We start from the raw sequence: 12,704 nt of genomic DNA, 5'->3' as shown, positions 1-12,704 counted from the left end.
TAAAGGGAAAATAGAAATTACAAGAAGAACACAACCAGTATAATATAGCTCTATGAATATATATATATATATATTATATACATTGAGTTATCTACAAAAATATGAAAATAATTATATCATTATGGTCGACTCTGTAAAAACAGAATCAGTTCGAATAATCAACAAATAACTAACTATGGAATTCTCCTTTTGTGTTTGTTTGATTTTCTTTGTTTCATTGTATTTTGCAGCTCATGAAATTCTCTTCCGAAGTTAGATTCTTAATCAGTAAGCAAGTGAAGGACAAACTTTCTAAATTACAGGTTAGTTATCTATTTTTGAAATTTCTGTGCAAAGTAATTCATAAATATATGATGCTATTTTATAGTTCTTATTGTTATGATTGTATTGTGCTCGTTGTTTATTTGCTTAGCTTAATTATAAATTAGAGGCAGTTAGAAATTAAAAATTTATTCATGCACGTTTTTTCCTTTCTTCCCAGCTATCAATTTGTTGTCCGGGGTTTCAATTTCATTCATCTTAGCATCCTTCTCTTTATTTAATTTGGTTTCATTTTTTTAAATAGACTACCATTTTTGCCATTGTAATGTTTGTGCAGAGTAGATATCTCATTACAAGGAACTCAAATCCAACACAACATTTACTACTCTTAAAACCATTATGTTAACTCCAAGCTCAAGTCGATCCTTAATTTTCATCTACTTTTTATTTCTTTATACCTAGGTGGTTTATATGATTTTTTTTATTTTTAATCTTGGTATATATTCTGTTATTTCATAGTTTTGGATGATGTTGGAATGAAAAGCTTTTCTATAAAACTTATGGTTATTTAAAATGTTTTATTCGTTCTTACATTTACTCTCATAAATTATATTTGATTTGTTAATCTCTTACCAAAATAAGCAAATCATTTTGTAAATTTGTTCTTATTCTAGCAGTGTATTCTTATTTTTTCAGCAGTGTAAATCCATTCATATGCAAAACTTATTCCATATCTCTTAACATTCCCTTTTTTTTTTCCAATAACACAAACTCTGTTGTCTACAGCTACTGCTCCGAGAAATAAACATTTGGTACTGTACTGAACAATATTCTCATCCATTTTACAAACAAGAACAATGTTCCTTCATACTTTGTGCGTCTAAATAGCCCATCGTAACATCAATTCCCCATTTTTTTTGTATATATAAACAATCTCATCTTTTGAAATGTTTTATCCGCAAGTGGTAGTGTCAATAAAAAACTAGGATATTTACCAATGGGAAAGAGCAGGCTGACCATTTTTGTATGTAAATAGCAAGACATTTGATAATGTTATGTGTATAAATTTGTTGAGTTTTGGTTTCAATATTTGTTGTATATTTCATTATGAATGTTACAAGAGAGTGAAGGCAACTCTTATAGAGAGCCAAAAGAAAGCTACAATAGATTATAGGATAACTACACAAACACAATCCCTAAAATCTGCCCTAACAAGTGGAAAAGCAAAAACCAAATTACAAGTAAAGAAGCTTTTACAAGCAACTAAGCAAGGTTGATGTAAGGTGAATGACAAGCTATGGAAAGGTTGATGTAAGATGAATGACAAGCTATGGAAAGGTTGATGTAAGATGAATGACAAGCTATGGAAAGTGACTTTAGCCTGTGACCTAGCTAAAGTGAAGATAACAACTCATACATACAACCCATCCATACAAACCGGTTTCAATACACCCCCTCAAGCTGGATCAAGGGGATTAATTGATCCAAGCTTGCATAACAAACGCTGAAACTGAGTAGAGTCTAGTGCTTTTGTGAATAAATCAGCAAGTTGATCGTGGCTGCGTGTGAACACGGTGTCTATCACCTTGGATTGAACTTGAGCACGAATATAATGGCAGTCAACTTCAATATGTTTGGTATTTTCATGGAATACTGGATTAGAGGCAATGTGCATGGTAGCTTGGTTATCACAATACAAGGACATAGTTGCCATGCTTGTGAATTCGAGCTTGGAAAGAAGACCTTTCAACCATATGAGTTCACAGGCTGTTGTTGCCATAGCCCTATACTCAGCTTTGGCACTAGATCAAGCAATAACAGTTTGTTTCTTGCTCTTCCAAGTGACAAGGTTCCCTCCAACAAATGTACAAAAACCTGTTGTGGATTTTCGATGAAGGGCATTTCCAGCCCAGTCAGCATCTGTGTAGGCCAAGATGTGATTTGATCCATTGTTCTTCATAATTATCCCCCTTCCTACTGAGCCCTTGAGATATCGAAGTATTCTCTTGACGATTTCCCAGTGAACTAGAGTAGGAGAGTGCATGAACTGACTGGCTAGGCTAACTGAATATGAGATATCAGGCCTAGTAATTGTGAGATAAATAAGTTTCCCAACCATTCACTGATAAACACTAGGGTCCGAGAGAGGTTCACCTTTTTCATGCCACTGAAGTTTGCTAGCTAAGGATGTCCGAGCTGGTTTACATTCCATCATGTTAGCTTCATCTAGAAGATCTAGAACATACTTTCTTTGATTCAAGAACAATCCCTTTGAAGAGGTAGCCACCTCAATTCCAAGAAAGTATTTCAAGGGCCCCAAGTCTTTAATGGAAAATTTTTGGTGAAGTGACTGCTTAAGCATCTTAATTTCACTTATATTGTCACCTGTAATAATTAGGTCGTCAACATATATAAGCACAACCAATTTGCCAGCAATACTACTTCAAACAAACAAAGAAAAGTCAGCATGACTCCTTTTGAACCCTGCAGCTTCAAGGACTGAACTAAGCTTCGAATAGCAAGCTCGAATGGACTGTTTGAGACCATATATGGCTTTGTGAAGTCTGCAGACCTTGTTGGGTTCATTTTCTCTTGGATGACCAGGAGGTAACTTCATGTACACTTCTTCTTCAAGATCCCCATGAAGAAATGCATTCTTCACATCCATTTGGAATAAGGGCCATGCATTATTGACTGCTATAGACAACAATACCCTTACCGTGTTCATTTTGGTAACAGGAGCAAAGGTCTCCTTATAGTCAATGCCATAGGTTTGAGTAAAGCCTTGAGCTACTAACCGTGCCTTATGTCTTTCAATGCTTCCATTGGAGTTGAATTTGGTCTTATATATCCACCTACTTCCCACGACCTTCTTGCCATTTGGAAGATCCACCACACTCCATGTCTGGTTGTCATTCAGAGCTTGAAGCTCTTTAGTCATAGCATCTTGCCACTCAGGCATGCATGTGGCTTCATGAAAATTCCTTGGTTCGAAAGTGTGGGACACTTTGTTAAGGAAAGAAGTATGAGAAGATGAGAATATGTGATAAGAAATGGCTCCAGAGATAGGATGCCTTGCAGTGTAAGTAACATACTCTTGTAACCTCACTGGTGGATGTCTATCTCGTGTAGGATTTCTTCTTGGTGCACTTATAGCTTGCTAATTTGGTTGAGCTTCTGATGGTTCAGATGAGCTTGGCACTGCATCAGTTACACTCTCAGTGAGTTGAGAATTATCAGTGCTGATATGAGCATGAGTGACTTCATGAATTTCTGCTGGAATAGGTAGTGGAAATAGGTCTATAAGATCTTCCATTATAGCATTAGTCTCCAACCCTTTTGTGGAAATAAGGTGAATATTCATCAAATCGCACATCTTTAGAGACTGCCAGCTTCCCCGTGTTAGGGTTGTACACTTTGTAACCCTTTTGAGAACTGACGTATCCCATAAACACACATTTGACAGCTCGAGGGTCGAGTTTGTCACGATTGAGAGCTTGAATGTGCACATAACAAGTACAACCAAAGGTCCTGAGGTGAGACAAGCTTATAGACATGCCCTTCATGACTTCAAAAGGAGATTTAGTATTCAACACCCGAGTTGGCAGTCTATTAATGATGTACGTGGCAGTGAGTAGAGCTTGAGACCAAAATTTCGTAGGAATATTCATTTGAATCATAAGTGATCGAGTCTTCTCCAATAAGTCTTGATTCTTTCTCTCCGCCACACCATTTTGTTTTGGTGTACCAACACAGCTAGTTTGATGCAAAATGCCATGATTGCTCAAGTAATTACTCATGTTATTGGAAGTGTACTCGGTACCATTATCTGATCTTAACATATATAACTTAGATGAAAATTGATTGGTGATTAGGTTGTGAAAGTCCTTAAAAGCATCAAACAAATCACTTTTAAGTTTTAAAAGATACAACCAGGTTACTCTAGAATAGTCATCAATAAATGTAACATAATATATATACCCACCAAAGGATTCTACACGAGAAGGACCCCAAATATCATAATGAACAAGCTCAAAAAGTTTACTAGTTCTAGAATTAGAGGAAACAAAAGGAAGTCTAGTGGCTTTTGACATTTGACAAGTTTCACACTTCATTGTGTTTTTACAAAAAAATGGAGACAACTTGGTCATCACATGTTCTGATGGATGGGCAAGGCGTTGATGCCAGAGTTGGTGTTCCTGAACTTGACTTAAGTTGACACTGAGCTTTTTGACAAAATTGGACTCCTTTAAGAGATAATAGAGTCCATTCAAGAAGAACCCTTCACCAATCTTCTTCTGAGTAACTCGGTCCTGAAACACAACATTGTGAGGGAAAAATATGGCAAGACAGTCTAAGGTTTTTGTGATTTTTCCTATTGACAAGAGCTGAAAAGGAAAAGAAGGTACATAGAGAGCAGTGGAATCAGTATGCTTACTTAGCAATCTAATCTTTCCTTTCCCTAGAATAGGTTCCCCTTTCCCATTTGCAACAGATACATGAATTGGATCAACAGTTCTTTGAAAATTGTGGAGACTAGAGGGTTTATTAGTTATATGATCAGTGGCACCAGAGTCAATAATCCAAAAATCAAGTGTAGCATTTGCATTAAGAGCAGTGGAAATGGCACTGATAATACCTGGAATATTGCCTTTCGATGTGTTCTCCAAGTCAGCCAAGAATCCAGCAAATTTCCTTAGCATTGTAATAGGGTTTTCAGGTGTCATTTCATCAGGTTCAGTGCTTCCTTGCTTTTTTTGAAGAAAAGCAGTTGATCAAGGACACATGATTTGTTGAGAAATTGGCCATCCCATCAGTTGAGGAACAAGCTGAATGAAATACTTTTGGAGTGACTCCACCCTTCCCACCTTTGATCATCCTGCCTTCCCTATCAAAATTAGGCTTTAACTCCGGATGAAGAATCCAACATTTTTCTCTCAAATGTCCATTCATGTTGCAATAAGAACATTTCCAATCTGCTTTCTTGCCAAGCACCCTATCACCAGTTGCTTTGTGATTTGTCGTGAAAACCCTAGCTTCAGAGTTAGATTTGGGCTCAACGTTCATCATTCTTCGTCGAATTTCTTCTCTTTGGACTGCATGACACACAGTGGTAAAGGAGGGCAACTCTTGAGTCATTAACAAGTGACTACGCAGGTCTTCATACTCCGCTCCCAAGCTTGCTAAGATTTGAAAAACCTTGTCTTCATCAGCCCTCTTCAATAGCACAGCGGAATCAGTCGTGTGTGGATGATACATATCGAGTTCATTCCACATGGATTTCATACTTCCAAGGTGCTGAACAAATGAGTGATCACCTTGCTTTAAACTAGCCACACTCTTCTTCAGTTGAAAGATGCGAATTGAGTTGTTTTGGCTGCCATACATGTCTTTGACAAACTCCCATAAGAGAAAGGAAGACTCTGAGTAGCTGAAAAGCTCAGACAGTTTTGGCTCTATAGAGTTAAGTAACCAGGACATGGCCAGCTGATCAGTAGTATGCCATGCATCGTAAGTTGGTGAAGTGGATTCTGGGGGCTCAGAGCTTCCATTGATAAACCCTAGCTTCGATCTTCCTCCTAGAGCAAGTGACACAACTTTTGACCAAGGAAGGTAGTTGAACTTGTTCAGTAGCACCAAGCAGAGTCGTTGATTTGGATTGTTCTCAACCCCTTGGGTTAAGTTTGGAGAGGAGGATGAGGCACTGTCGGCACTAGACACATTTTCTTCTGCCATCTTTATCGATGATGAGCAAATGAAGAAGTAAAAAAAAAAAGAACAGAGTCAGGACCCTATGGTTCCTGCTCTGATACCATGTTGAGTTTTGGTTTCAATATTTGTTGTATATTGCATTATGAATGTTACAAGAGAGTGAAGGCAACTCTTATAGAGAGCCAAAAGAAAGCTACAATAGATTGCAGGATAACTACACAAACACAATCCCTAAAATCTGCCCTAACAAGTGGAAAATCAAAAACCAAATTACAAGTAAAGAAGCTTTTACAAGCAACTAAGCAAGTTTGATGTAAGGTGAATGACAAGCTATGGAAAGTGACTTTAGCCTATGACTTAGCTAAAGTGAGGATGACAACTCATACATACAACTCATCCATACAAACCGGTTTCAATAAAATTGTATAAATTTAGACATTACTCTCGCTTTGCAGTCTCCATTTTAATTTCTCTATGTTTGAATATGTGTGTTTGTGTTTACAAGATAATTTAAAGTTGAATTTTCGATCCGTAACAACGTGCTGGTAAAATTTTCTAGTATCTTTCCACATATGAAAAACATGTCGAGTTGTCGACTAATACTAGTCTACTTAAAATGAGGAGTTTGGTCTGCACATTGACCCATCGCCTGCCATTCTTGACCACGCGTTACTCAAACCCCCAAAAACTCTATTTGTTTCACCAACCCCCCGTTAATCTGTTCTAAATTACTCGAAATAACATTCGAACTCGGGTGTAAATTGACTTAATCCGTTATTAAACATCCAACTGTCCCAACACCACAATTATCAGAAATCACAGGAAATCAAGATGAGTAAGGCCTTCCCATATTCCCTAGTCTTCCTCCTATTCATAATCCCCATCACCTCCTCCTCCACCTCCACCTCCTCCTCCTCCTCTTCATGTCCCATAGATTTCAGCTACGTTGACACTCTACCGTGGGACCATTCAGTGTGCATAGATCCCCTCGGAAAATCCTGCTGCCAAACCCTCCTAAGCTTCCTAGGCATAGGCCTTGCCCAACACCTCAGAGAAACCTCACTCTTCCAACTCCCCAACTCAAACTCCTTATCCTCCTGCCTCTTGAATCTGCAGACCAAACTCGAACCCCTCGCGCTTGCATCTCGAGTCCCCATGTGCTTTAACTCAACACAGTTTGTGGGCAGCCCTTCTCATTGTGCCGGGATAATAACAGTCCAGGACTGGATAGCGAGGGTCGGGCTACTGACCCCCCTGAACACTGCCTGCAAAGGAGACTTGGAGGGACTGACAGAATGTCAATCTTGTGTTGAGGCCGGCAAGTTGGTGGATGAGCAGTTGCATGGTCTCGACCCAAACGGCAAGAAATGCTTTGGCTTCATTGTGTTGTATGCTGCTGGGATTGTTAACCAGTTGGGGCCGAGTGATCGCGGAACGGCTACTTGCATTCTCGGGTTGCCGCTTTATGGCTCCGCGCGCGAAAAGGAGATGAATGAGATGAGCGGGAAGAGTTTGATGATATGGGGTTTTGGGGTGTCGGGTGCTGTCATTGGTGTTTTGGTTTCCGTTGGGATTATAGTTCTGTACAAGAGATGGGATAAGAAGGAGAAGCAAAATGCACTTCATGAGGATTATGTAACTACTTTCAGAGCAAACTATCTGCCCAATTTAGGAGCAAAATGGTTTGCTGTATCCGAGCTTGAAAGAGCCACTGGTGGATTTGCTCAAAAGAACATGATTGGGCAAGGTGGATATGGGGTTGTGTACAAGGGAACACTTTCTGATGGGAGTTTTGTTGCGGTGAAGCATGTTGTTGATTTGGACTCAAAAGGAGATGAAGATTTTTTGAATGAGGTTGAAATCATAAGTAAAATAAGGCACCGGCATCTTCTTTCACTTCGAGGCTGTTGTGTAACAAGTGATGATTTGAAGGGCAAAAGAAGGTTCTTGGTGTATGATCTTATGCCGAATGGGAATCTCAGTGATCAATTGAGCAGCAAGCAGAGATTAAATTGGCCTCAACGAAAGAACATAATCCTAGATGTGGCGAAGGGGCTTGCTTACTTACATTATGGGATCAAGCCTGCCATTTATCACAGGGACATAAAAGCCACAAACATACTATTGGATTCGGAAATGAAGGCGAAAGTTGCGGACTTTGGATTGGCAAAACAAAGTTCAGAGGGACAATCTCATGTCACAACAAGGGTTGCTGGCACGCGTGGCTATTTGGCACCAGAATATGCCCTCTATGGACAGCTGACGGAGAAGAGTGATGTTTATAGCTTCGGCATTGTGATTCTTGAAATCATGAGTGGAAGGAAAGTACTGGACTCACCAAATTCTGATTCAAATTCTTCGTTTATTTTGATCTCAGATTGGGCATGGATGGTTCTGAAATCAGGGAATGTGGATGAAATTTTTGATGAGGCAATAAGGGAGGGTGGACCAAAGGGTGTGATGGAGAGGTTTGTGCTTGTTGGACTTCTTTGTGCTCATGTCATGGTCGCTTTTCGGCCCACAATTTCTGAGGCCCTCAAGATGTTGGAGGGTGATATTGATATTCCCAATTTACCAGACAGACCAATGACACTTGGTAATGAGTCACATAAAACTTCTTTTGGTTTTCTAGGTTCTTGCCAAGTGAAAGATCAAGATGGGAACTTCTAACAAATGAGTAGAGCACTAGGAGTTTGACTCTTACAAATTCCTCAAGTAGTCACTGCTCATGGCCGGTGAAAACTATTTTGCATCTCTAGAGGGTCTGTAGTAGCTAGGGCTCAGATGGTTTTGGGCTGCTATGTCGGTTCCCAATCAGGTTTAGCTCTCCTTTATCTTGTGTTACTGTGTTTTGTCTTTCTCAGAATGGTTGAATGCTTCATCGTCTGTAAATCACTGAGGAATGTTCATATTCTTTCTCACTCATACACAATGAATATATACAAATACAAACATTAACATCTTGATCCGAATCCTTTGTTGATTGCTAATTTGGTGTCTAAAGCGACTTGGAATGACATATATGATCAGTGTCATGTTTGCGCTTTAATTTTGAGGCTCATAATGGAAATAAAGGAAATATGCGGATTTTTCATGATAATTTCCAGTTGCCTTTAGTTCCTAGGAAGACTATTTAGGGTTGCCTTTAATTTTGTGGCACATAGGCATGAACCTTATGAAGCCTATAAGCTGAAACCGTTAGAGAGTTCAAACTCGTCTTTGTTGTATAAGCGAAATGTTGATGGTTCGAGAAGAAGTGTTTCAAGTAGAACGGGGGATGGTAATTCTAGGTTCAAATGTGAGAGCTGCTTGAAAAGTAACAGATTAGTCTATATCCAAAAAGTGGGGGATCTGGAGGCGAAGTGAACTTTCAGTCCAATTGGTCAGGACGAGCTGAGGAAGTGAAATTCATGAATTTTAGCCGTTGCAGCAGTGCGGTCAGATGTTGCAGGCAGTGCATGTCCTCCACACCTGAGCTCCAACCTCTTACAACATAAGCTGCTACTGCATAACAGTGCAACTTCTCATGCTTCTATTCGTGTAACGGGTGTTTTTAAGAAGCAAAAGTAGGCTGCATCTTTCGGTTTTAAAGCGATTGAGTTGGATAGTTAAAAGGGCATCATTTACTGAACTGCCATTGATCATTGCTACATGGTTTTGGCATTTAACTGAATGCGTACTGCAATCTGATGAAGTTGTTTGGTTTTGTACGACAGTACAGAGTACTGTTAGATTACTAGTAGTATACTAGTATTGCTCATATAGGTATGTATATATGGATCTGCAAATGTAATTAATCTAATCTAAATAAGAAAATGTTTAATTACTAGTAGTATACTAGTATTGCTTATGAGGCACAACCATGCGCTAAATTAGAAGTCAATATTATTTTAGCGTGCGATAATCCGTTCAACTTGTCTACTAACTTGAAGTACTTAGTAGACCTATTTCCAAGGATAAGGCGATTTAGGAGGTAAGCAATATCCCAACATCAATGGATAATATGGTGTAATTTGGAAACACCATATTTGTATCTGTGCGTGTGTATCTATTCATGAAGTTAAACTATATAAATACATATAAATCAGGATAAATAGATAATTACACCACGTGGCAGTATAAGAGACATGCCAAAATATTTTCACGTAATGGATAATGTAGTCAATAAACAGCATATTTTTTTTAGGCGAACAAATAGCATATATTGGTTAGTATCAAATTTATCACGAATACTAATGCCATTGAACGTTAAACTACACTTGGATGCATTAAAGAATAACACTAAAGAATTGTTTGGCACTGAGACTTGCATAATTGCATTTTAATTTTATGGGTGACAACACTGCCGCAAGGAAGCAGCTGCAGCTTCATCACAACCCAGTTATTGATGTCTCACTCAATGTGCAAGGAGGCTCCAACTACATCGATGACGATGGCCGTCCCAAACGAACCGGTAAATTACACTTCTCTAGTTGTTTTTTTCTTTTCTTTTTTTGTTCATGTTGAATTGTTAGTCATTTTAATTTTGCGTTGTTTGTGGTACAAGGAACTGTCTGGACTGCAAGTTCACACATAATCACTGCTGTGGTTGGGTCTGGAGTTCTGTCCTTGACTTGGGCCATAGCTCAGCTAGGATGGATTGCTGGTCCTGTTGTGATGGTCATGTTCTCCATCATCACCAACCACACTTCAACTCTTCTCGTTTCCTGCTATCGGGATCCCGTCACTGGGAAGAGAAACTGCACCTACTCGGATGCTGTTCGATCCCACCTTGGTGAATTTTGCGTAATACTTTGATTTTTTTGGACATATGAAACAAGTGATTTTCTTTTCCTCCTTTTCTCCAAAGGTCTTTATCCCCATTTTGTTTGTGTTAATTTGAATTTCTCAGGTAAACTTGGGAGTCAAAATGTGTGGCTTTATTCAGCAATTGACCCTTTTTGGAGCTACTATTGGCTATACTGTAACAGCCTCTATAAGCATGGTGTAAGTCTCGAGTGTTTAAACTCAATTAAGAAATTGATAATGTTTGATCACATAATATTTGCTGGGTTCATGAGTTTCGTGTTGATTAAACAGGGCAATAAAGAGGTCTAATTGCTTCCACAATAGTGGTGGAAAAGATCCATGTCATGCCAGCTACTATCCCTATATGCTAGCATTTGGAATCCCAGAAATTATATTGTCTCAAATTCCAAACTTTGATAAGTTGTCTTGGTTCTCCATTGTTGCTGCAGTCATGTCCTTCACTTACTCAGGAATTGGACTAGCCCTTGGAGTTGCTAAAGTAGCTGGTACACATAGTTTCCTCTATTACTGCTACGTTGAATGGAGAAATGTTCTCGCCATCACCAGGTGATGAAGAAATGCATGGTCACTCACTTTTAAATTTGATATCAATAGTTGAGATTAATACATTAAAATCGCCTCCATTTATTCTCCCTGCTTGATATCAAATTCAAATGTGAGTTGCCGTAAACTCTAGGTCGACATGAGACTCGAATGTCAAACGATGCCTTAAAATTTGAACTTGGTTTTCAGGATTAAAATGGTTCTTGTAAATTTAGTTCAGTCTTATTTTTTGTGCATGTACCAGAAAATGGAAAAATCAAGGGAAGTATGACTGGAATGAGTACTGGGGCCGTGACTCCTGCCCAGAAGATGTGGAGGACCTTCCAAGCACTTGGTAACATAGCTTTTGCATACTCTTACTCAATCATCCTCATTGAAATTCAGGTTTATATCTTCTTCAAATTAAATTATCAATGTTTAAACTTTTCGTGATGATTTCGTGTAATTAATCCAACCATATAAATGTAACAGGACACAGTTAAATCCCCGCCATCTGAAATGAAGACAATGAAGAAGGCCACTCGGTTTAGTTTGGCAGTGACATCCATTTTCTACATTCTATGTGGCTGCACGGGCTACGCTGCTTTCGGAGACATAGCTCCCGGAAACCTCCTCACTGACAGAGGCTTATCTAACCCATTGTGGCTCATCGACGTAGCCAACGCCGCCATTGTGATCAACCTTGTTGGTGCATACCAAGTTTTCGCCCAACCCATTTTCGCGTTAGTCTAAAAAACAGCAGCAAAAAGTTTCCCAAACACAACTTGTAGAACCCTAATTGTGTTCACTGCAATGGATGTTGAAAGTTTGAAACAAAATTTGAGTGAGATTATCATCTTTCTGGAAAATTGATGGAAAAAGAAAACAATTCCATTTCGGATTGCTTCCATATATAGTAGAGAAGGAGCAAGGATTTTTCTGTTAAAGTGACGACCGAAATAGCTGTGTGTATTCCAGGACGGGAGAACTCCGCTGGATCTGGGTTTAAGTTATGGCAAAAGCTTCAAGTCCTATGACCTCACCAAGCGACTGAAGACGGCGCCAATGGACAGAGAGTTTTAGAATAAACGGTCGATTGCCTGTTTTCAATATGTGGAGCTACTACGTTCCAACTCTCCTTCACATGGATGAAATATTTGTGGACGGAGATGGAGATGGATATGTTGGATGCAGAGTACTCATAGGCATATATGCATTTCAGTATAGGGCGTAGGGGTAATAGATGCATCCCCTGATTTTAAGGTTTATCACTTGTATGAGACTACAGGAGGCTACGAATAAATTCCCCTCTGCACAGTATTGCATTATTGTATCGAGACATCACGCATTTCTGTTTTATGCATCTTCTCTCTCTCGTAAATGAGCAAATTCAAGTTGAA

At 39.1% G+C, this 12,704-nt stretch overlaps 2 protein-coding genes across 2 annotated transcripts; both read left to right on the top strand.

The window, feature by feature from the left end:
- The first annotated feature begins 6,701 nt into the window (after positions 1–6,701).
- On the top strand, positions 6,702–8,931 carry LOC103401733 (probable receptor-like protein kinase At1g11050). The gene has a single exon (XM_008340456.4). It carries the CDS (start codon positions 6,805–6,807, stop codon positions 8,641–8,643), a length of 1,839 nt encoding a protein of 612 aa, XP_008338678.3. The 5' UTR covers positions 6,702–6,804; the 3' UTR covers positions 8,644–8,931.
- A 1,256-nt stretch (positions 8,932–10,187) lies between these two features.
- On the top strand, positions 10,188–12,674 carry LOC139192524 (amino acid permease 3-like). Its single transcript, XM_070814741.1, has 6 exons — positions 10,188–10,426; positions 10,520–10,758; positions 10,865–10,959; positions 11,053–11,267; positions 11,570–11,709; positions 11,797–12,674. The coding sequence occupies exons 1-6, from the start codon at positions 10,303–10,305 to the stop codon at positions 12,055–12,057; spliced, it is 1,074 nt and encodes a 357-aa protein (XP_070670842.1). The 5' UTR covers positions 10,188–10,302; the 3' UTR covers positions 12,058–12,674.
- Positions 12,675–12,704: the final 30 nt, after the last annotated feature.

This window comes from Malus domestica, chromosome 15 (genome assembly GCF_042453785.1).
Source record: "Malus domestica chromosome 15, GDT2T_hap1".
Lineage (NCBI taxonomy): Eukaryota > Viridiplantae > Streptophyta > Magnoliopsida > Rosales > Rosaceae > Malus > Malus domestica.
This window is presented reverse-complemented; position numbering and strand designations above follow the sequence as displayed.

Excerpts from the sequence above, each read along its gene's own strand:
- LOC103401733 (XM_008340456.4), top strand. The coding sequence starts at position 6,805 with ATGAGTAAGGCCTTCCCATATTCCCTAGTCTTCCTCCTATTCATAATC.
- LOC139192524 (XM_070814741.1), top strand. The coding sequence starts at position 10,303 with ATGGGTGACAACACTGCCGCAAGGAAGCAGCTGCAGCTTCATCACAAC. Across the intron at positions 10,960-11,052 it reads ACAGCCTCTATAAGCATGGT|GGCAATAAAGAGGTCTAATT; the intron begins GTAAGTCTCGAG and ends TTGATTAAACAG. Across the intron at positions 11,710-11,796 it reads TCATCCTCATTGAAATTCAG|GACACAGTTAAATCCCCGCC; the intron begins GTTTATATCTTC and ends TAAATGTAACAG.